Raw genomic sequence first — 25,185 nt, 5'->3', positions numbered from 1 at the left:
CCTATAGTATTATATTAGTGCTAGAAAATAGCTGCCAGCCCAGGGACATCTCCCAGCCTCCCCCACAGTTATCTTTGGTCTATAACTAATGGAATGTGAACGATGTGCATCACTTCCAGGCCTAGCCTATAAATACCTCCCATGTGATACTCCTCCATGTTTGTTTTCCCTTCCTGCCTTTCTAGCCAATGCTGAAAATGGCTGAAGTTTGGTAAACTTGAATCCCAGAATGACTGAGAAGGAGTCTACCACAGTAACCTGTGTCTCTATTCAGAACTTCATGTAAGAAAGATATACAACTCCTATTGTTTGGCTGTTGGTACTTTTTAGGACAGTTGTTTGTTAGTAATTAAAGTAATTAATATTCCTTGCTATTCATGTCTTGGGAATTGGCATCTCCCACTGAACCATTGGTCTACCATGGAAAATGAGACGTTCTCCTATGACCTTGACCTGCTGACCTTAGTTGAAGGGTCGGGTTTGGATACCTGAATTAAGCAGAATCAATGAGTCTCTTCAAAAGGATTTCTGAACCTGTGACTGAGAGTCTATGTAAGGAAGCTGCCACCAGGAGAATCAGAGAGGAAGGAGCCCTTGCTTTTGGTTGTTTAGAAGACATACCTATATCCTTACCCTTCCTATAATTTGGAGCTTCCTCCCTACCTTGGTTCTCTGAGCCCCTCAGTTCCCCTTTACCGCAGTTAATCAGAGTAGGGTCTCTAACACTTGCAACCCAGTAGAGACCTGATTAGCATTCACACCAGATCCAAGGTAAGGTTACATTATGGCGCTGGCCAATGTGTGTAATTATGACTGACTGAAGCACCCCAGACTTCTGCTCCAGCTCCCAAATTTTGCTTCCATTTCCTCCAGGTCTCCCCTGCCTGCAAAAGACTCATGGACCTTTCTTCCCAAATCCTACTCCTGGCCTCTGCTCATCCTTTGGGCAATGGTTCCAAGAGTCCACGGACCTCCAATAAACCCCAGCCATCAAAGGTAATGCAAAAAGAACACAATGAAGAGATAAATTTTACCTTTTCACTATCCAAAGAAGACTCAGGGCCAGGTAGGCAATCGTGCTTAACAAATAAGCCAGGGGCAGATCATAGGTGAAGTTCTGAAATTTCACCCCATCAATGGTGTAATGTCCATAAAAGAGGCAGGTCTCCTCCAAGAAACCCTGAAACCAAACCAAGGGCATGAGGTCAGACTGGTGAATTCACTTCAGGGAACAGGAGACCAGTCTCTGCCTCAAGAAACTCGCATTCCAGTGTCATTGTTCATCCCTGAATTCCCAGACACCAGAACAATGCCAGAATCATAAGGCATGTTTGGTTAGTGTTTGGGGAACAAAGCACGGATAAAACCCGAGCATTAAAAATACAGAGATGTATGATCCAAGAATGAAATTAAGAAAACAATTCCATGTGCAAAAAGAATAACATACTTAGGTATAGATTTAAAACATGAAGTGTAAATCACACAGTCTTTTTTTTTTTTAATGTTTATTTTTGAGAGAGAGAGAGAGAGAGAGAGAGAGAGAGACAGACAGAACATGAATGTGGGAGGGACGGAGAGAGACAGACACAGAATCCAAAGCAGGCTCCAGGCTCTGAGCTGTCAGCACAGAGCCCAACATGGGGCTCGAACCCATGAGTCATGAGATCATGACCTAAGCCAAAGTTGGACACTTAACTGACTGAGCCACTCAGGCACCCCCCTCCTTTTCTTTCTTCTTTCTTTCTTTCTTTCTTTCCTTTCTTTCTTTCTTTCTTTCTTTCTTACATTCTTAACACTATCAAACATTGTTAAGAAAAATTAAACATCTAAATCAGTGGAAAACATCCCATGTTCATGGATCAGGAGAATAATGGCAATCTCCAAAGTGATCTACAGATTCAACACATCTGTATCAGAATCCCTGGTGGCTTCTTTGCAGTAATTTACCAGCTAATCCTAAAATTCACATTGAATTGTAAGGGGCCCAGAATAGCCAAAACAATCTTGAAAAAGAATAATAAAGTTGGAAGACTCACACATCCCAATTTCACTTACTATAAAACAACATTCATCAATACATTGTGGTAGTAATATAAAAATAGACATAGATCAATGGAATAGAATTGAGGCAAATACATCTATGATGAATTGATTTTTGATAAAGGGAAAGAATGGTTTTTTCAAGAAATGGTACTAAGACAGCTGGGTAGCAGATGCAAAAGAAAGAAAAGAAAAAGAAGCTGAACCCCTACATTACCCTATATATAAAAATTAACTTATGGATCAAAAACTTAAATGCAAGAGCCCAAACTAGAAAACTCTTACAGGAAAATAGAGGACTAAAGTCTCCATGACCTTGAATTTGTCCACGAATTCTTAAGTATGACACCAAAAGCACAAGCAATAAAGAAAAAATAAATTGGACTTCATCAAAATTAAAAACTTTTATGCTTCAAAGGATACTATCAAGAAAGTGAAGGGCGCCTGGGTGGCGCAGTCGGTTAAGCGTCCGAGTTCAGCCAGGTCACGATCTCACGGTCCGTGAGTTCAAGCCCCGCGTCAGGCTCTGGGCTGATGGCTCGGAGCCTGGAGCCTGTTTCCCATTCTGTGTCTCCCTCTCTCTCTGCCCCTCCCCCGTTCATGATCTGTCTCTCTCTGTCCCAAAAATAAATAAAAACATTGAAAAAAAATTTAAAAAAAAACAAAAAAAAAAAAGAAAGTGAAAACACAATCCAGAGAATAGAAGCAAATACTTGTAAACCATGTGTCTGATAAGGACCTTATATCTAGAATATATAAAGAATCCCTGGGGATCCCAGCTGGTTAGTTGATAGAGCATGAGACTCTTGATCTCGGGGTTGTGAGTTCGAGTTCCACATTAGGTGTAGAGATTACTTAAAAAGAAAATCTTAAGGGGCGCCTGGGTGGCGCAGTCGGTTAAGCGTCTGACTTCAGCCAGGTCACGATCTCGCGGTCCGTGAGTTCGAGCCCCGCGTCGGGCTCTGGGCTGACGGCTCGGAGCCTGGAGCCTGTTTCCGATTCTGTGTCTGCCTCTCTCTCTCTGCCCCTCCCCCGTTCATGCTCTGTCTCTCTCTGTCCCAAAAATAAATAAACATTGAAAAAAAAAATTTAAAAAAAAAAGAAAATCTTAAAAGAAAAAAAAAAGAACTCTTATAGCTCAACAATAAAAAGACAGAATCCAATTAAAAATGGAAGGAGGATCCAAATACACATTAATTCAAAGAAGATACACAATGGTCAATAAGCACATGAAAAGATGCTCAACACCATTAGTCATTAGGGAAATGCAAATCAAAATCACAAAGAGGTTCCACTTTCACACAAACTGGGGTGGCTATAATCAAAAAGTCAGTAAATAGCAAGTGTTGATAAGAATGTGGAGACATCAGCATCCTCAAACATTACAGGTGAGAATGGAAAATGGTGCAGCTGCTTTGGAAAAGTCTGGCAGTTCCTCAACAAGTTAAACACAGGGTTACCATTTGACCTAGTGATTTCACTCCTAGGTATAGGTGTGGAATCACTAGGTGTAAACAATCCAACTGTCCACTGTGAATGGATAAACAAAATGTGGTGTATCTACACAATGGAATCTTATTAATGGAATCTACACAACTGGAATCTTGTTCCAATGGAACAAGACTGAGAGATGCTACAACATGGGTGAACCTTTAAAAACACTCTAAATGAAAGAAGCCAGAGACAAAAAAAAAAACAAAAAACACCTATTGTATGATTCCATGTATATGAAATGTCAGGAATGAGCATTTTGTACACAAAGGCAGATTAATGGTTGCTCAGGGCTGGTTAGGATTGGTAGGTGATACGTGAAGGGCACAACATTTCTTTTTGAGGTGATGAAAGTGTTCTAAGATTGGCAATGATGGCACACAGAAAAACCATGGAATTGTGCACTTTAAATGGACTATATGATACATGAACTATATCTCAATAAAGCTCTCACCAAAACCAAACAAGACCAAAACCAAACCAAACCAAACCAAAACAAAAACCCCAAAGGCGCCCTATGTGAAAATATAGCGTAGAAAAGCCCCCAGACTACTCAGGGTGGGAATAACCAAACACCTCACTCTTCTCCTTTGACAGCAGGAAAACTGTAGGAGTGGAAAGGGAATATATACAGAAAGCAGGAATAGTATACAAGGTACACAGATGTTCAGTATAGTATTATTTATAAAGGAGGAATAGGGAAGCAATAGAAGGCTGTCTGGACCATGAAAAATCCGTATTATAAAATATGAAGTAAGACCATATAAAGTAAGGTTGAGAGTAAAGTCAAAAAAGCTGTGAACCAGAAGGTCACAAGAAAGGTCAAGAAGGCTATGAACCAGTGTTAAAGGTTAGGTAGCCTCTGGGGAGAGGTACTTTCACTTTTTACTCTATAAATTTTGTATTTTTTATGATAACCATATATTGTTATATTGAGTATTTAAATACATGTTTACATGTATTTATTTATTTTGAGAGTGAGTGAAGGGCAGAGAGAGAGAATCCCAAGCAGGCTCTGCTTCGAGTCTGATACAGGGCTTGAACTCACGAACCACGAGATCATGGCTTCCCTTAAGTCAATTTTTATTAGAAATAAAAACGTAGAAACAGAAGATTCTATCTTTAATTCTTCTGAAGGCTGGGTACACAGGCTACAAAAACTTTCCCAACTACACGAAACCTGTTTTCATTGGCCCAGGTCGGTATCAGGGCTGTCTGTCATCAGTATCTCCCCTTCAAAATAATGTAACATTATGGGGCCAAGATCCAGTGGGCCTGGAAAAAGATTTATCTGATTTGATCATGAGCTCAACTGTTTTCAGCAAAGACAAGCCATTGTTTAACCTCTCTGGCCATCTCTCCTTTTATCATGGTATGCTAAACATTTATGATCAAGTGTATCTAAGCCTCCTATAATTTCTCCTATAAGGAAAAAGGTTATGGTGTGTGGAGGTCTATAAAAAGAAACTTTTCTTGGGGCGCCTGGGTGGCACAGTCGGTTAAGCGGCCGACTTCAGCCAGGTCACGATCTCCCGGTCCGGGAGTTCGAGCCCCGCGTCAGGCTCTGGGCTGATGGCTCAGAGCCTGGAGCCTGTTTCTGATTCTGTGTCTCCCTCTCTCTCTGCCCTTCCCCCGTTCATGCTCTGTCTCTCTCTGTCCCAAAAATAAATAAACGTTGAAAAAAAAAAAAATTTAAAAAAAAAAAAAAAAAAAAAAAGAAACTTTTCTTGTGGAATGTAATTTACAGAAAGGGGCCTAACAGCAGTTCTGCGAATTTGTTCCCACTTTGCTATCATTAGCGACCTTGGGTTACTCACTGAATTTCTTTCCCCCTTGCATATTTTATACAGCTTCTGTTTCTTCTTTTGCATAGTGGACATTTTAACACGTGTCTGATAATTCCTCTCAATTACTGTGAGAAAAACATAAGCTCAGAGATGTGAAAACCACTTTTTCGAAATCAAATGCAATGGACAAATTCAAAGCTTTGCACATTCGGTAAAGCAGAAGTAACTTTCAGGGGCACCTGGGTGGCTTCGTTGGTTGTCTGACTCTTGATCAGACCTGAGTCTTGATCTCAGGGTCGTGATTTCAAGCCCTGGGCTGGGTTCCATGCTGGGCATGGAGTCTATTTAAAAAAATAAAATAAAAATAAATAAATAAAATGAAGACTAGTAACTTTCAGAAAGACTTTTTATATATTTGTATTTTTTATTTTTTTTAATGTTTATTTATTTTTGAGATAATGCGAGAGGCAGAGTGCACGTGACAGAGGGTAGAGAGAGAGGGAAACAAAGAATCCGAAGCAGGCTCCAGGCTCTGAGCTGGCAGCACAGAGCCCAACGCGGGGCTCGAACTCACAAACCGTGAGATCATGACCTGAGCCGAAGTCGGATGCTTAACCGACTGAGCCACCCAGGGGCCCCTATATGTTTGTATTTTTTAAACATCTAAAGGAGTGGTTCTTTTTTTTTTTTTTTTTTAAGTAGGCTCCATGCCCCACATGGGGCTAGAACTCACAACCGTGAGATCAAGAGTCACAGGCTCTATTTTGAACCAGCCAGGCACCCCTCTAAAGGAGTGGTTCCTAACCAGAGGCAATTTTGTCCCCCAGGAAACATCTGGCAATGTCCGGAGACATTTTTGATTGTCACAACTGTGGCTGCTACGGGCGGCGTCCAGTAGGTAGAGGCCAGGGACACTGCTGTACTTCCTACAGTGCACAGGACGGCCCCCAAAACGAAGAAGTATGGCCCTCAAATATCAGTCGTGCTGAGGTTGAGAAAAACTGGTCTAGAAGGCAGAGATGGCCATTTTCCATAGCTGCAATCTCATTTCCTGGAAAAAGTGCGATAAACAAATGGAAGCGCACAAAAAAATCATTTTTTTTTTTTTTTAGAAGAAAGAAGATAAAAACCCTTTGGAACTACTATAGCAAGGAGGAGATTAGTTCCACTTTAGAGCAGGGGGTTAACCTGGGATTAATCAACTCCGGATTTCAGGGAATGTGTATGGATGTGTACAAACGTGTGTGTGACTCAGGTCTTTGTGTGTAATTTCTGGGAGGAAGAGTCCAGGCTTTCATCCGGGTGGTTGAAGACCCCAAAATGTAAGGTATTACAATGTCTGAGAAATTAAATAAATTCTATTTGGGTTTATTTTCACTGAAACTTCTTTCTGTGGGAGAGCTCAGTATTCTGCTAGGTCAATACAAAGGTGGCAGGGACTAAGGAAAGGCCAAAGGCTGAAAGTGACAAAGCCCATTTCCTATATAATCTAGCAGCAGGTGGGTGAACATTATCCTTGCCGACGGTGGTCAACTCTTGTGTTTGGCTCACCACAGATACTCAGGAAACTGATCTTTAAGTTAACCTATTTTTTGGGACACCTCGGGGCCTCAGTCAGTTACGTGTCTGACTTCGGCTCAGGTCATGATCTCACGGTTCGTGGGTTTGAGCCTCACACTGGGCTCTGTGCCGACAGCTCAGAGCCTGGACCCTGCTTCCGATTCTGTGTCTCCTTCTCTCTCTGCTTCCCCCCTGCTCATACTCTGTCTCTGTCTCTGTCTCAAAAATAAATAAACATTTTTAAAAATTTTAAATTAACCTATTTGCAGTATATCGAGGGTCCAAATACAGAATTATGTGAAATACTTACAGTGCCAGAGAGCAAGTCTATGATATAACTATAAAAGTAAATGAGTCCAGAACTACTTATTGGATACACTGTGCATTGAACATCTGTGAAAAAACAAAAACAAGAACGTCAGTGGAAATAGTTTCACAGTCTCTACAATTTGTCTATCATAATTTGTGTACATATGCATGCATATGTATATATATTTAGACATGTCACATATAATTATGTGTGGATGTGTTTATGAACTTGTGGTTTTCTGTCTGCAGTCCAAACCTCAATACACCAAGTACAGCAGCATTTTCCCCTCTCGCTATTCTCCCTACACATCTGTGGATGTATGTCTTTTTCTGTACATGTTTAGGTACATGTATGTGGGTCTACTTATAGCATGTGTTTTGTTTGTATTGGTATTTTGTGCTTTGGGGTTTATGTTTGCACGTGTTTTGGAATATGTGATTGATGTATTGTTATTCCATTGTAAGCACATCCAATTTTAAAAGATCTTTCCAGGTGTGTAAATAAACACGCAGCTTCATTAAAACAACCTATATTTACATATGTACAAATGATCAAGGGATTATCTGAATACTAATTTTAGTGAAACTACCTTATCCTTGAACAGCTAATTTACTTTTTCTGTATCAGTTACCTTTGCTATGTAACAAATAACTTCAAAGTCTCAGTTACTAAACATACTAAATATATATTTTCTCATTCATGGAGCTACAGTTTGAGCTCATGTAGCTGATTTAGGCTGAGCTAGGACGGACTCCAGTCTTCCAGTTGGGCTCAAGTCTACACCATATCACTTCATTCTGGGGCCCAGGCTGAGGCAATGGGCCCTCCCCAGGACTCTTCTCATAGACAAGTCAACCACATAAACCATTTCAAGCTAATATTCCTCTGGACAAAACAAGTCACATGGCCAACTGCAATACCAACAGGGCAGAAAGTATTCCCTGCCACAGTGGGATGCCCTACAAAGTCACAATTACAGGGGAGTGACAAATTGAGGAAAATAACCCAATCTCTGAACCTCTGAACCCTGAATCTCTGAACCCTTCTCTGAACCTCAGTTCCCCTTTGTGAAAAGAAGAAAGTTAACGGTCAGTTAAGCATCTGACTCTTGATCTCAGCTCAGGTCTGGAACTCATGGTGGTGACTTAAAGCCCTGCATTGGGCTCCACAATGGGCGTGAATGCTACTAAAAAAAAAAAAAAGAAAGAAAGAAAGGAGTTGCACCAGTTCCTCCAAGGCTAATTCCAGTTCTGCCTTATAATTCTAACATAAGTAGGCACTGACTCAGCTCACCCTACTTCTGGCCCCTAGCACAGAGCTAGGAATCAAGAAGGGAATTGATAAATGTCTGTGGATGACAGAAACCCTCTACATTAGAATAAACAGAATGCCCAAAAGATGTGATTTCTGTTGAGCATTCAGTAAAGAAATACACGTCCGGCACTTGCTATAATGTCTGGCACATAACTGGTGGGAACTGAGTGTCACCATTATCAGAGATAAAAGTCTCGAAATAAAGTAGATAAATAAATTACAGTAGGTTATATCATGCTTGCTAAATATTCCACTTTCCTAGCCCACAGTGCTCCTCCCAAGTGGTAGATAGGCACACAGTGACAAGAACATTCTCACAGCAAACCAGGCCTCAGACTCACCTGTGTCTTTGGACGGAATGAGCACAAAGGTGCTGTTGGTGATGTTGTATTTGGTGAGCAAGACGGGGAGCAAAACCAGCATAAAGATAATCAGAAAGATCACCAAGTTCAGCAACACCAGAAACCGCAAGAAGGAGAAATAGGACTGAATCCCAGTGCCAAACTTCCCTGGAAAAAAGAAATCCAGACATCACCAACCAGGAGCATCAACCCACACGCACTACCCGCGATACATCCAATCAGCCAGAAAGCTGAGGGACTTGGTGGGGGAGGGAGGAAGAAACATTTTGTGTATCTGCTGTTGGCTTTAAGTCTCTCCTTCTTTCACTTGTAAATCTACACTCCATCTTGAATTAGCTATTTGACAATGGTGTGTGGGAGGACTCAGTATCTTTTCTTATATGAATATCTAATTGACTCAGCACCACTTACTAAAAAGGCTACCCTTTCCCCCGTGAATTGCAATAGGTGCTTTTGTAACTGACCATGACTGTATGAAACCGTTTCTGAATTCTCACAAGCCCCTTTCTGAATGAAAACCTCCAGAAAGGCCATCACTAAACCAGAAAGGAAGCTGGGCATGGAAGCTTGACTGCCAGGATCAAATCCTTCAAATCCTGGGGCTGCCTCATCCTAGCTGAGTGAACCTGGCCAAGTATTTTAACCCATCAGAGCCATGCGAATGATAAATACCTATATGAAAGGTTCTTGTGAGGATTAACTAAGCTAGTTATGAGTGCAATCTTTAACACAACACCTACTGGATAATAAAGGCTCAACTGGGGTCAGCTTTTATTATTTTGCTCCAAACATGATGTTGTGCTTAGATCGCAAAAAAAGTACGGCTAAATGGTTAAGTTTGTTTGTTTTTAATGTCTATTTATTTTTGAAGGGGGGAGGAGGGGAAAAGTGAGAGAGAGAGAGCAGGGGAGGGGCAGAGAGGGAGGGAGACACAGAATTTCGATCAGCACAGAGCCAGCCTGATGTGGGTCTCGAACCCACGAACCATGAGATAATGACCTGAGCTGCAGTCAGATGCTTAACCGACTGAGCCACCCAGGCACCCCCCCAGATGGTTAAGTTTTAAGTGAGCCTATGAAGTCCTTGTGATTGTGTTTATATTCTCCCAATAAAACAATTTTAAAAAGCATTTTATTGAATAAATTACCAAGAGTATTTTATAGGTCTTAAAATAGTAATATTGACCGCATTTCTTCCATTCATCCTGCCACATTCACTACAAACTTTACAAAATTCCCACTTTAGCAGATTTGAGGAGTTGTTTGTAAATTGTTTTTGCTTTATGGCTACGTAACCCTAAGAGGTATTTTCTCCCTGGCCCTGCTATGTCACCCAAATGTTGAAATGTTTCTTCCTAATCTTATATTGTGGCACAACTTGCAATTTTCTGTATACTTGCTATGGAATGAATTGTGTCTCCTCCCTCCCTGAAATTCATATGCTGAATCCCTCAGCCCTAATCTAATGGTATTTCAAGGTGGAGTCTTTGAGAGGTATTTAGGTTTAGATGAAGTTATAAGAGTGGGGCCCCATGATGGGATCGGTGACGTTACAAGAAGAGGCATCAGAACTGAAGCTCTCTCACCACCCCCCTCTCCCCTCTTTTCCCAAGAGCACACAAAGATGAGGTCATGTAAAGACACAGCGAGAAGGCAGCCTGGTCTTGAACTTCCAGTCTCCAGACTATAAAAAAATAAATTTCTGTCATTGAGGCCACCCTGTCTATAGTATCTGATTAGAGCAACCAGAGCTGACTGTTGGAATCCTGCAGCCCAATTCCCCCCAATATGGGGAAGGACGGATCCTCAGTATTTTCAGGGCCACGGGCACCTTTGGCAGTCCAGTGAAGCCTAATGAACCCTATTTCAGAATAATATTTTAAATGCCCCAAATACAAATAGACCTATGGTTATAATATTAAAAACCGGTTATAATATGAAAAACCAAACGTGTGCTACAATAATATAGGAGCATCTTCATTAGCACATTAAATAACAAGACCTAGTGGCAGATCCTGCAGGTTAACTGCTACAATTTCAAAGTAGTGATGAGTATAAATGGTGTTCCAAGACAATTACAGCCGGAAGGGATAGGAAAATATCTGATTTTCCTGCTGACAAAGACACAGTTCTGCTAATCCTAACTGGGGCTGTTACTCCCATTCATCATAGAAAGAAGTGCTAAATTTCATCTAGAGGTTAGAGACAACGAAGCTGTACTTTCCGCCGGGCATGGGAGACTTCTGCCAAGGAGCGCGGAGCCCGTGCGCAGAGTGTGGGGCGTGGTACCTTCTATGCTGCGAATGTCGTCCCGCCACAGCTCCAGGTGGGTCGTCATCTCTCGAGCCTTCCCTATGAACCTCTTCCAAGACTTGCTGCTATACCGTTTCCACTGGTCCCACTCAGATAAATACTTCATCTGGGTCTCCTGAATGTTCCTGCATTAAAAAACAGTCATGACAGGGGCGCCTGGGTGGCTCAGTCAGTTAAGCGTCCGATTCTTCATTTCGGCTCAGGTCATGATCCCACAGTTCGTGGGATTGAGCACTGCCTGAGGTTCAGCGCTGAAGGCATGGAGCCTGCTTGGGATTCCTTCCCTCCCTCCCTCTGTCTCTCTGCCCCTCCCCATGCGCCTACTCGCTCTCTCTCTCAAAATAAATAAATAAATAAATAAATAAATAAATAAATAAAAGTCATGACAATGATCATGACAAGGTCATCAAGCCTCAGCATCAAATAAAATCCCAGCCAACAGGATGTGGAAAACCTGGAGCCCTCACACACTGCTGGTGGAAGTGTAAAATGCCGCAGCCGCTAAAGAAAACAGTCTGGGTATTCCTCAAAATGTTAAACACAGAATTCTGATATGACCCAGCAATTCTACCCCCAGGTAGATACCCCCAAAAGAACTGACAACAGGGTCTCAAACAAAAACTTGTACATAAATTTTCATAGCAGCACTATTCACAAGAACTGAAAGGCGGAAACAACCCAATGTCCACCAATGGATGAATGGACAAACAAAATGAGGCACAACCATACAATGAAACCATAAAAAGGAATGGCATATTGGGGCACCAGGGTGGCTTGGTTGGTTAAGCATCTGACTCTTGGTTTCAGCACAGGTCATGACCTTTTGGTTCTTGAGTTTGAGCCCTACATCTGGCTCTGCACTGACTGGGGCCTGCTTAGGATTCTCTCTCTCTCTCCTCTCTCCTCTCTCTTCTCTCTCTCTCTCTCTTTCTCTCTCTCTCCCTGTATCTCTGCCCCTCCCCTGCTTGTGCTCTATCTCTCCCTCTTTCAAAATAAATAAACATTAAAAAAAAATTTTAAAAAGGGGGGGTGCCTAGGTGGCTCAATCAGCTTAGCATCTGCCTCTTGATTTCAGATCAGGTCATGATCTCACAGTTCGTGACATTAAGCCCTGCATGACAGTGCAGAATCCACTTGGGATTCTCTCTCTCTCCCTCTTTCTCTGCCCCTCTCCTAGGCTCATGAGCACACGTGCACACTCTCCCTCTCTCTCTCAAGACAAATAAGTAAACTTAAAAAAAAAAAAAAGGAAAAACAAATAATCCAGTGAAGAAATGGGCAGGAAACATGAATAGACACTTCTCTAAAGAAGACCTCCAGATGGCCAACAGGCACATGAAAAGATGCTCAACGTTGCTCCTCATCAGGGAAAGACAAATCAAAACCACACTCAGATACCACCTCATGCCAGTCAGAGTGGCTAAAATGAGCACATCAGGAGAGTATAGATGTTGGAGAGGATGTGGAGAAACGGGAACCCTCTTGCACTGTTGGTGGGAATGCAAACTGGTGCAGCCGCTCTGGAAAACAGTGTGGAAGTTCCTCAAAACATTAAAAATAGACCTACCCTATGACCCAGGAATAGCACTGCTAGGAATTTACCCAAGGGATACAGGAGTGCTGATGGACAGGGGCACTTGTACCCCAATGTTTACAGCAGCCCTGTCAACAATAGCCAAATTATGGAAAGAGCCTAAATGTCCATCAACTGACAAATGGAAAAAGAAATTGTGGTTTATATACACAATGGAATACTATGTGGCAATGAGAAAGAATGAAATATGGCCCTTTGTAGCAACGTGGATGGAACTGGAGAGTGTTATGCTAAGTGAAATAAGTCATACAGAGAAAGACAGACACCATATGTTTTCACTCTTATGTGGATCCTGAGAAACTTAACAGAAGTCTATGGGGGAGGGGAAGAAGAAAAAAAAAGGTAAGAGGGAGGGAGCCAAAGCGTAAGAGACTCTTAAAAACTGAGAACAAACTGAGGGTTGATGGGGGTGGGAGGGAGGGGAGGGTGGGTGATGGGTATTGAAGAGGGCATCTTTTGGGATGAGCACTGGGTGTTGTATGGAAACCAATTTGACAATACATTTCATACATTAAAAAAATAAAATAAAATATTCAAATCAGAAAATAAATAAATAAATAAATAAAGCCACTCCTTGTTAAAGGCAAAAAAAGGGAACTGCATACTGATATACACCACCACTTAGATGAACTTTGAAAACATGATGCTAAGTGAAAGAAGCCAGGTACAAAAGGTCACATGTTGTAAGATTCCATTTATATGAAATGTCCAGAATGGCAAATCTAAAGACAAAGAGTAGATTAGTAGCTGAGGGGAGGGGAAACAGAGAGGAGTAACTACAGATGATGAGGCTTTGGGGGTTTGCAGAGCTACAAGACGGAGGGAGCCTGGGTCCCTGAATGACTACAAAGTTCCCCTTTGATCTGAACCCAGGACTTTTATGTGAACAAGAAATAAACTTCTAGAGGCGCCTGGGTGACTCAGCTGGTTGAGTGTCTGACTTCAGCTCAGCAGCTCAGGTCACGATCTCACCATTTGTGAGTTCCAGCCCTGCATGTGGCTCTGTGCTGTCAGTACAGAGCCTGTTTTGATCCTCTGTTCTCTGCGCCCCTCCCCGACCTGCTTCTTGTGCTCTCTCTCTCTCTCAAAAATAAATAAAACATTAAAAAAAAAAGAGAGAGAAATTTCTAATATGTTGAGTTATTACATGTTCGGGTAACTTTGTCACTGCAGTGTGGATTACCTTAAGTAATACATTTCTAATTACATGAACTCTTCAGGAAATGCATCCCATGCATACAACACACCGTGCCTAAAACATACATCATATACCTTCCAGATGGCTACTGAACAAACCTTAGCCTCCGCTTCTCAGAGATGTTCAGTGCATACTTCCGAATTGATTGGCTATTGAGGTTTTCAGTGATTCCTCCCTCCAACTGGGAGCTGTAAGAGTCTGTCGGCTTTAGCAAAGTGCCACTTTGCTTCTCTCGGGTAGGAATGGTCGTCCTCTTGCGTGCAATGGACCGATAGCTTGGCAATTCTTGAAGGAAATTTACAGGTGGAGAGGAAAAGCAACTGGAGTCCAACGAGAGGTTCTCTGAGCAAGAAAAAAGAGAATCATCAGTGACCCCACTGAGCCTGGGAGCCAAAGACACAAAACTTGCATAGGAGAACTTGAGTCTCAGAGGCCACACCCAAACCTGGCAGATGGTCACTAGCCTGTGCCACAGACAAAAACATTTGTATCTTTTTTTTAATGTATTCAAAAAAATTTTTTTAACATTTATTTCTTTTTGAGAGACAGAGTGAGACAGAGCATGAGTGGGGGAGGGGCAGAGAGACAGGGAGACACAGAATCTGAAGCAGGCTCCAGGCTCCCAGCTGTCAGCACAGAGCCCGACGTGGAGCCCGAACTCACAGGCTGTGAGATCATGACCTGAGCTGAAGTCGGACGCCCAACTGACTGAACCACCCAGGCGCCCCTAAAACATTTGTATCTAAATTATTCTGTTTACCAGGACGGTGCTCGGGATGACGACATCATCCACAAATGGGTTCACTTTCAGCAGATGTGTGTGCAAATATGCGTTAGGTTACATGATATCTGAGTTCTAGTGTTTGGCTGCAGCCACCAGCTAAATGTGTGACCTGAGACAGTTATGTGAACTCTTCCACATTTGTCAAATGGGGCTGGTACCATTTGCCCCAACTCTCTTCACACAGTGTAGGCTATAATGATGTATAGGACAAAACTTTGAAAAGCATAAAGCACTATGCAAATGCACGATGATAACATCAATAGCAACAACAATAATAATCGCATTTACAGAGCATTTCCTGTGCACCAGGCACTGTGTGGAGAGTTTCACACGCACTCATGGATCTGGGTCGGCCTTGTGATCTGCTCGGACCAACAGGATGCAGCAGAAGCGATGCTGTGCCCCTTCCTAAGCCTCGCTGGCTTCTGCTGCTCTCTGGCTCCCAGCTGTTGCCTTGTGAACAAGCCCAATGCTAACCCACTGGAGGATGAGACCATTGCAGCAGAGGATGATCAACCCAGCTGAGACCATCCCAGATTCGCCACACCCCACTGTCACCCAGCTGGCCACAGCTGCTCACTCAGACTGAGGGAGGTACTGTTGCCATCCCCATTTTACAGATGAAAAAATAAAGCTGACGGGTTCCGCAACCCCATGCCCAGGCCCCTCAAAGCCCTGCCTGGTTGGATTCCCATCTGTGTCTCCAGTTCCTCAGGCTCTCTGCCCTCCGACCACACATTTCTTAGGATCTTTCAGACACTAAGATGGGCCCTGCTCCCTCCTCCTCAGAACCTTTGCATATGCTGTTCCCTCTGCCTGGAATGAACTTGCCACATCTATTTATCCCATTAGCTCCCACTCAAACGTCACTTACTCAGGGAAACCGCCCCTGCCCCACTGCACTATTACAGGTGCCATTCCCCCCTACACATACACTAAGTCCTTTACAGTACTTATCACAATAAGTAAATAAGTAGAGTATTTGTAAATAAATTTATTTGTGTGACTGTGTGAGCACATCTTTCCCTTCCAGTGGACTAGAAGTTCTCGGAAGGCTGGGGCGGTGATGATGTCTTCACCAATGCACCCTGGAACCTAGCACCGTCCCTGACTCAGAGAGGAATTCAATAAAGACTCATTAGGTGGATGGATGGGTGGGTGGATGGATGGATGGATGGATGGATGGATGGGTGGGTGGATGACATTCCTAATTTGCCCATGCTTAGCCTAATGAGTGGGGGCGCTGGAAACAGAATGAGGTCTGCCTGACTCAAAAATCTATTATATGCTCTACCACACCAGGCTACAGCTGGAGGCCAAATTTTGCTGTGCCTTGTGCAGCGGTCTAAGAAAAGAGGGCCTTCTGCGGAAGGTGAGGATGCCCCCTTCAAGATGGGTTTATGCCTGATCCAATTTTAGTTGTGGGAAAACCACCTTGAGTGGAGACAGGAAACAGGGAGAGGAAATAGGAAACAGCCATAATTACCTAAGCAGCAATTACCCCTACAGGTACTGAAACTTCTAAGGCTTCATGGATGAAGCCTGGATTTGAATCTTAGCTCTGTCGAATATTAGTGTGTGTGTCTTTGGGAAAGTAACTTAACCTCTCTGAACTTCACTCTCCTCATCTCAAATACTCTTTCATTCACCAAATGTGGCTACCACGGGTCAGATCTAGAGCTAGGAACACTGCGGTGAACAAAGCAAACGCCCTACTCACATGGCACTTATATTCTGGGGTGGGGACAGGGGAAGATTAGACATTAAGTAGGTGATAAATACACCAGGAGGTGAAAAGTGCAAAAACAAAACCAGAGGGGGGTAAGGAGACAGGTGACATGTGGAAGGAAGGCACCGTTTCTGATAAGGTAGGTAGGGTATGATCTTGGTATTAAAGTAGCATTTAAGCCGAGGTTGAATAGAGGACCTGATCCCTGTGTATATTTGGGGAAGGGAATCCAAGGGGAGGGAAACAGCAAACGCAAAGGCCCCAAGGCTGGGGTGTGTGCGGCATGCTTGAGGAAGGGCACAGAGGCCTGTGTGGCAGGAGAGGAATGAATGAACAGGCAGTGATAGGTTCTGGTGTTGCTGACCTGTGATGAACCACACCAGCCCCTCTGCAGTCCCCTCCCCTTGAATCGGGACTGGATCTATGACTTGCTTTAACCAAAGGTCGCAACAGAAGTGTTTCTCTGCCATCTGTAGCCCCAATCCTTGAAAGGCCTAGAGGCGTCCGCTTTTGTGCTGTTGGGACGCCAAGGCTGTCGTGTAGAAAGTTGGCAAGTGGAGAGGAAGAGGCCCCGGGTGTCCAAGGAAGAGAAGCGAGGAACCAGCAGACAGTGAGAACCAGAGACCCCAGCTCTGACCCCAGCAGCTGCTGTAGCTGCCCCCAGCCCTTGGGTCGCCCTCACTTTTAGCACCACCAGGGGCAGGAAGGGACTACCCGGACGCTCCAGACCCAACAGACATGACATGCGGCCGAGTAAAACAGCTCTTCCATGCCCTGCTGATTTCCTGATGCACAGAATCAGCAGAAACCATAAAATGGCCTAAGCCATCACGTTCGGAGTAGTCTGTTAGCAACAATAGGTAACTGGGACAGGGAGCATGGAAAAGTGGAGGTCAGAGAGGTGGCTGGGGCCACACCGAGTGAGACTCTATGGGTCAGGAATGCCCCTTGGATGTGGCAGACAGGAAGCCACTGAGGGTTCAGAGGCGAAACATGTCCCGATCTGACCACATTTTAGAGGATCCCTCTGGGGGCTGCAGAGCTAAGGATGGGACCCACCACAGGGGCTGGCTTATGCGCGTTAAAGGCAATCGCATAGGGAGAAACACTTAGCGCCTGGCACACAGTGGCTCCATAAAATGTACCTACAGCTATTACGAGGAGGGGGTGCTGGGGAGGGGGGGACCAGCCAAGGCCGGGCTGTCTGAGTTGGAGTCTGACGGTGCAGATCTGTAATGTTTGCCTCTCTGACAAGCACATTCAGGCACAACGAAACAGCTGTCCCACTGCAGATGACACACAGACACGCGCCTGGAGCCCTGCCAGCTGCCAAGTGCAAGCCTGTGAATCTCACTCAACCTTGCATTTCCCTGCTCCAACACACCCTGAGGAAATGACACACTTCCATTAGTAACATCAGTTCCTAAAGCAAATGTGGGGAGTGCGGTGGGGGTAGGGGGGGGGCGCAGTGTGCCTGGAGGCTAAAGGGTCAGAGCCCTGGCTGGAGGCCACTCCTTCTGGCCACCAACAAAGAACTCTTATTACCACAAACAAAGGTCTTTGAATATGAAGCAGCATCAACCAGTCGAATATTTAGCAACTGTGAGGTCAGGGACCACGGGCTGGAGCTAGAGCCTGGGTTGGCTTTGTTACCCACCAGCCAGGCCACCCCAGGCAAGACGATGACTGTCTGTGAGTCACATGTTTCTCTTCTCAGGAACGGGGCACATAATACCATGGACCTCATCAGCGAGATCATGAGGATGGCATTATAAACAACGCAAATAATATTAGCTAGGATTACTGAGCACTTACCTTGTGCCAGGCTATTTGAGGTGCTCTGTATGCATCACCACACTAAATGAACTACTCTTTGAATAGAATCATCCCCTTTTACAGATGAAGAAACTGAGGTTTGGAGATGTTAAGTGCCTTGCCCACTCACACAGCTAGTAAGTGTTGGAATTAGGAACCTATCACAGGTTTGCCAAATGCCAAAGCTGTAGTCTTCACCATGAAATGACTCAATGGGCCATGGATTTGAAAGTGCTTCATGGGGTACCTGGGTGGCTCAGTCAGTTAAGTGTCCGACTTCGGCTCAGGTCATGATCTTGCAGTTTGCAAGTTCAAGCCCAGCGTAGGGCTCTCTGCTGACAGCTTGGTGCCTGGAGCCTGCTTTGGATTCTGTGTCTCCCTCTCTCTCTGTCCCTCTGCCGCTTGCACTCTCTCTCTCTCTCTCTCTCTCAAAAATAAGCATTAAAAAAATTTTAAGAAAGTGCTTCATAAACACTAAAATACAAATTATTTAACTGTTCTTCCATGTACTCCTATTCATATTTCATAACAACAGTCCCTGGTGGAAAACTCTATTTTCAAATGGCTGTTATCAAAGAGGAACGACTCTTCCTCTTCAGACATTCTCGGGAAGTGCTTCATCTTCAAATCAAGAAAACAAATAATTACAAGCAACCCTTTGAACACAGGCATCATTGTTTTTAACACTACGATCCACCTCCTTCCATTTTCATACGACCACACATTGGTCAGAGCATGACATCACCGGATTTCTCACGCCAACCTGGAGCGGTAGACAGAGGCGTCCCTGCTCTGGCTTTTCAACAAGGAAACTGGGGCCCAGAGAAATGGCGGCTTGCCCAAGGCTTTGCTGTCCAGACAGACTCCTGGTTTTACCTTCTTAGAAAGACAGGTTGTATCATCTCGCAGAGACTTGCTTTTCTCATCCTTAGAGAGTAAGAATGTCTCATCATAGTTATTGTCAGATGTGCTCCTGAATTGGTCCAGCTGAAAGTTATCGTCAGCATGGCCAATTAAGTCCTGTGGGCGGTGTGTGGGCTGCCTGTTAGCCATTTATTTGCATGGGAGGCAGGAGCATACTTAAGACATTGGGGTGCCTCCATCTAGGAATGTCTAGAACCCACTGGCCATTGGAGCTGGATTTGGGCACTTAGATTATTATTTAGGTGGGAGGATGACTGGGTAATTACAGAGAATGTGGGGGCCGGGGCGGCCATTAAGTACTTTTTCTGTTTTCTGGTATCCTTCCAGGTTAAGGCCCAAGTTACTCTCTCTGAGACTTAGAGCAGTGTCTTGCTGAGGGACAGCCCTCCATCTGAAGGATGGATGAATGAATGAATGAATGAATGCGGAGAGGCAGGTACACCTGAAGAGCATCCTTAGGTCCAACTTCCTTAGCGGCTTTTTCCACAGGCCACGAAATCCTACCCATAAGCATGAACACTGTCAGGACGTGGGCACAGGCCAACTGTGATCTAAATGGCACTCAAACTACCACCAGAGTCCCTCTCATGCTTGCCAAGAATCTAGCCCAGCCGTATTTGGTGCTGGGTTCACTTCAGGGTTTTTCTTCCCACTCACAGAATCATAGAAACTCCAGGCAAGAAGGGACCTTCTGGGTCATCTGGTCCAGGCCTCTCGCCAGCTGCCGGGGGAATGAGTTCTGTTTGACAAACTGTATGGAGCCCCTCTCTGCACGAGACTCTGAGGCAGGGACTCTGGAGGGGAGGAGGATTTGCAGACTTGCTTCCTGCCTCAGTGAGCTTTCACTCACTCCTTCAACCCCACTGCACTTTTAAAATTTTTGAAGTTTACTTATTTAGAGAGAGACAGTGCACATAAGCAGGGGAGGGACAGAGAGAGAGAGTCCCAAGCAGGTTCCAGGCTCTGAGCTGTCAGCAGAGCCCAATGTGGGGCTTGAACTCAAGAACTGTGAGCTCATGACCTGAGCTGAAATCAAGAGTCAGATGCTTAACCAACTGGGCCACCCAGGCACCCCCCATCCCTAATTCTATCCTCCTCACTGTTTACTCACACCTAGTGTCTCACCCCCTTGCTCCCCCATTAAGACTGTAACCTCCATGAGGGTAGGGGCCCCATCTCTCTCCTCCACTGCCAAGTCCCCAGGGTCTAGCACAGAACCTGACTCATGGTGACTGCTCAATAAACACCTGCTGACTGACTGAATGAATGAATGAATGAATGAATTTGGTGTTTGGGATACAGGCGACATTAGCTAACCCACCAGGCAGACCAAAGCATGTGTTCAGCACACCAGCAAAGCAGGGACACTAAAAAGTGAGAAAAGGGTTTAAGGAACATAAGCATTATTCTTCTCTATACAGATAATATATTTTTTCCATAATTGAAAAAAAATTTTTTAAGGAGAAAAAATAAGCCGTCAAAAAATAATGATTGAGATGTTGACTGAATACTCTATTATTCCTATTTAGGTACTTCACACAAATGAGCCCTGTTAGAAGCATGCTTTGCTGTCATTTCTCAAGAAATGATCAAATGGCTCAGGCACATCTGGTCTCATATTTCCAACGAGGCAATGTAGACACTGATTTCAGAATTTTGGGGACCTCTTTCCACTCATATTCTTTGACATTGTTTTTATTTTGAATGCTAACTGAGTAATACTAACTGAGTAATGCTAACTGAGTAATGCTAACTGAGTAATATATGCTCACAGCTAACCCTAACCCTAACCCTAACCCTAACCCTAACCCTAACTCACAACCCAGGGGATCTAGTGGAAGATGCTATGACAGCTCCCCCAAGTGCTCTAAGGCCAGGGTCTCATCACTGTCTTACTCCTGGAAAGGCCACCCACCTGCCCGTCCATCCATCATTCACTCACTCATTCCCTCAGTCACTCAAAAACATTTACTGAGCAACTGCTATGTGCCAGCCAAGCACTGCTCTAAGACTGGGACATAGCCTTGCATATGACATACAAATTCTCTTGCCCTTATGGGCAAGCCAGAGGAGACCAACAGTAAGCAAGTTAAGAACAATATATTTCAGGGGCACCTGGGCGGCTCAGTCGGTTAAGTGTCTGACTTCGGCTCAGGTTATGAAAAAAACAGTAATATATTTCAGAGGCTGACTGTGTGGAGAAAAGTAAAGCAGGGATGGGTTGGAGCAAAGCCAGCAGGAAGGTGGAGGGTGGGGATAAGAGCCACATGGTTACTGGGGAGAAGAGCATCCAAGGCAGAGAGAAGGGCAAGTGCAAAGGCCCAGAGGCAGGACCATGCCCACTCAGTTCAAGGAACAGGAGGGAGGCCACTATGGCTGAAGGAGAGTCAGCAGAGAGAGTGATGAGGTAAGAGTTCAAGGGGAGAGACAGGCCAGACCAGACAGGGTCTGTGAGCCATGGTGAGGACTTTGGCTTTCAGTCGAGTAGGTGGGAGCCATGAGGGGTTTGGAGCAGCAGAATGACATATTCTGCCTCCGATTTAACAAGATCTCTCTGGCCAGCCCTGTGGCTATTTCTGTCCATGAGCTGCATAGGTTGGCATGGCTATGTCCTATCCCAGGGCATCAAATGTCGAAATGCACTGTCCTGCAATGACAGACATGTTCTATGTGCGCACTGCCCAGTACATGTGGCTACTGACCAGTTGAAATGGGGCTGGTGAGAGTCAGGAAATGAATTTTTAGTTTTAGCAAACTTTATTAAATTTATATTTGCATAGCCCCACATGGCTAGTAGCGACGTACCGGACAATGTAGAGGGGACTCGTTCTTAGGAGGCCAGAGCCTGGTCTGAGAAGGGAAGATCCAGGGCCTTGGGAGCCTCCCCCATCTGCCAGACTTCACAACTGCCAGGCTAGGAGGACCTGTATGAGTCACACCGCCTGGCACCTGGGTGGGGCCTAGGGACTGGCTGGGTGCAAGGCTTTACGACCAGATGAGCAAACAGCCTTCAAGAGGAGTGACTAACTAGGCAATCAGTGCCACGCTGGGTCCTGAACTCAAGTCTCCTGGTTTTCAAGTGGGCGGAGCATCCGGTGGGCTATACGTGGGCAATCACTGGGATTCTGTCTGCCTGAGTGGACCACAGACATAGTGGTTAAGAGCACAGCCTCCAAAGCCCACTGCCCGGAGTCAAATACAAGGTCCACTTGCTACTTTGTTGACCATTCCATGCCTCAGTTTTCCACCTGTAAAATGGGGATCCACCTGGCATGACCATCCTGAGGATTAGATGGCTATTATATGCTTAGAAGAGACGTCAGCAAACTTACTATTTACCACTATTTACCACCCAGTCTCTGTCACAACTCCTCAACTCTGCTGTTGCTGTAGGAAAGCAGCTATAATCCATAAATGAATGGGCATGATTGTGTTCTAATAAAACTTGATTTATAAAAATAGGTGGCGGGCTGGATTTGGCCCGTGGGTTGTAGTTTGCAGACCCTTGGCTTAGAGCAGTGCCCAGCACATTGTGCTTTATATCCGGTCATTTAGTAATGAACTCAATGTACAGGGAGATTTAATACGTGCTGTGAGGGATCTCGCTATGGACCAAGCTACTCCTTCTGTGGAGTGTTTACCTTCCTTGGCCAAGATTTCTCCAAAGATTTCCAACATTCCTGGAAGCAACAACAGAAACTAGCCTTTACCGAGCATTTACCATGCACCATGATTATGCCAAGCCCTTTATATACCTATCTCCTGTCATCCTTACAATTACTTCATCCCTGGGTCCTTCTTACATGTGCCTTCATTCTGCAGTAAGGAAAGCTCAGATAACTCTGCCCAAGGTTGAGCTGAAGTCTGAACCTTGAGGGCAAAGACCTCCACGGGTCTTATTCACTCTTACATCCCTGGAGATTGACATGGGGCCTAGCACATCTCAAATCAAACAAACATTTGTCTAATAAACACGCAGACATGCTGGCTCTACAGTCACAACATTAATGTCCTTCTGTTTCAGTACTTTGTCAAGTAACTTCCCAGAGTCTCAGTTTCCTCGGGGGTCAAATGGGCAAATAACACCTCGGGAATTGCTGTAATTTGAGAAAGTTACCCACTTGAGCCCAAAGTCACACGGCTGACCAGGGCCTACCATATGAGGAACGGGTTCCTGCTCACCTGACCTCGTCCCCTCTCCTCCTCCTGTCGGCTCCAGCCTGAGGCCTCCCCAAAGACACCAACATCACTGCCACCTCCACCCTGTGCTCTCACTGTATGCCCTTCTGGACGCTTTTTCCACCTGCACTCCCTATGGCTGTTCTGTTACACCCTCTGGCCTCCGTCCACAAGTCCACGGCTCAGAGAGACCTCTCTGACCACCTCAGCTAAGCAGGCCTTTCCCCTCTCTAGCTCATCACCTGTTTACTTCCTTCTCAGCAACTACACTTAGCTGTAACTACCCTATTTCCCTCTTTACCTGTTCAGTGAGTGTGTCCCCCGCTTGACTAGAAGCTTCTTAAAAGCATGTCCCTGGCCTGCCTCTTTCAGCACTAGGTTCCACGCCTGGTACACGGTCATGACTCAGGGTCAGTTCCCTTCCTCCTCTCTCTGCTGGTAGGAGGGGGGAGCCCCACTGAAGGTCTGGGTGGTCCCACACTCAAACAAAGCTCCTTTAAAAAGCAACCAGATTGCAACAATGGTTACAACACTGAGAAGTCATTTCCCCCTTTTATCCCTCTAAATTCTTCACTTCCTGAAAAAAACAAAAACAAACAAAAAAAAAGCCACCGAGGGCCTTTGGGCCTCATCTGGCCTGAGTTGCTGGGCAGAGCTCAGCCTTTTCAGACAGAGGGGAAAAAAACAATTCAAGGTCAGACGGCTGGCTCACCAGAGAACTAGTGTGGCCTGCAGTGATGCGTGCCGTCTCCAGCTGTGTCCAGTCCTGCAGAAGATCCCTCCCTCCCAGGGTACCTTTCAGGGTACCACCCTCCCAAGTGACCCTTGGGACATGTGTAAGTAAGGGTGCCGGGTGACCCTGATGAATGGGCTTAGCAGGTAAGGACAACAAACACTGCAGGATGAATGGTTACTTGTCTGCAAGCTTAATACAACCTCTTGGGCTGAAACAACCCAAAGAATTGCTTTAATTATCTAATAGTGTAACTCCAGAGAGTAGAAGTACACAGCACATGAAATCAGCAAATTGTATAAGATTAAGGCTACAGAAGCCCCTAATAATTAATAATAATAATAATAATAATAATAGGAACAGCTACCATTTGAGTGCTCAACACCCAAGTCTTCAACATGCTTATCTCATTAAATCCTCTCAGAGACCCTAGCAAATAGGGGTCTGATTATCCCCATCTTATGGGTAAGAAAACTGAACGTCAGAGAGGTAACAGGACTCGCTCAAGGTCACACACCGTATAACTGGCCAAGTTGGGATTTGTATCTGGGCCAGGTACAAACTACTACTCTCTTTATCTTAAAAACAAAATAATAATAATAATAATGACAATAAGAGTAATAATAATAAAATGGGTCCCAGCACCCCCTCACAGAAGGAGTCTAAAGGGGCTGTGTAGTTTTACCCCTTACCCTTCCAAGCGTTGCTGCTCCAAAGGCCCAGACTAAGTCCCACCCTCTGGAAAATGGGGTCAATGCAAATAGTCACAACATCGGGGCCCTCGAGGGCCCCTCCCCGGAGTAGTGCCTCTTGAGGAGGACAGAGGAGGGGTGAGTGGCTCCGAAGCCATCACAGAAGTTGCAAGCCTGGCCATGACACAATGACAATCAGGCCATCTTGAGTCACTTGGGTACCCCGATGAACAAAGGGGTAATGGTCACAGCAAACCCCCACATGAGGGTTAAGAGTCCCAGAGGTTGGCCAATCCTCAAAAGGTTAAACACAGAATGACCGCATGACCCAGCAATTCCACAGAATGACCGCATGACCTAG

General features: G+C 44.8%; 1 protein-coding gene across 4 annotated transcripts in view; it reads right to left on the bottom strand.

The window, feature by feature from the left end:
- TMC7 (transmembrane channel like 7) overlaps positions 1-25,185 on the bottom strand; it is a 56,367-nt gene that overhangs the window by 26,230 nt on the left and 4,952 nt on the right. For all 4 annotated transcript variants that reach the window (XR_007147838.1, XM_047839065.1, XM_047839066.1 and 1 more), the window contains exons 2-6: positions 14,067-14,310; positions 11,153-11,301; positions 8,844-9,011; positions 7,189-7,271; positions 1,035-1,180 (exon numbers count right to left, since the gene is read on the bottom strand). Coding sequence is in view for 3 of the 4 variants with exons in the window: in XM_047839065.1 (XP_047695021.1) it covers positions 1,035-1,180; positions 7,189-7,271; positions 8,844-9,011; positions 11,153-11,301; positions 14,067-14,310 (790 nt within the window). In the remaining variant the exon portion in view is untranslated. The remainder of the gene's footprint in view (positions 1-1,034; positions 1,181-7,188; positions 7,272-8,843; positions 9,012-11,152; positions 11,302-14,066; positions 14,311-25,185) is intronic.

The sequence above is a fragment of the Prionailurus viverrinus genome, chromosome E3 (genome assembly GCF_022837055.1).
Source record: "Prionailurus viverrinus isolate Anna chromosome E3, UM_Priviv_1.0, whole genome shotgun sequence".
Taxonomy (NCBI): domain Eukaryota; kingdom Metazoa; phylum Chordata; class Mammalia; order Carnivora; family Felidae; genus Prionailurus; species Prionailurus viverrinus.
The sequence above is the reverse complement of the archived record's forward strand: the minus strand, read 5'-3'. Positions and strand labels throughout refer to the sequence as shown.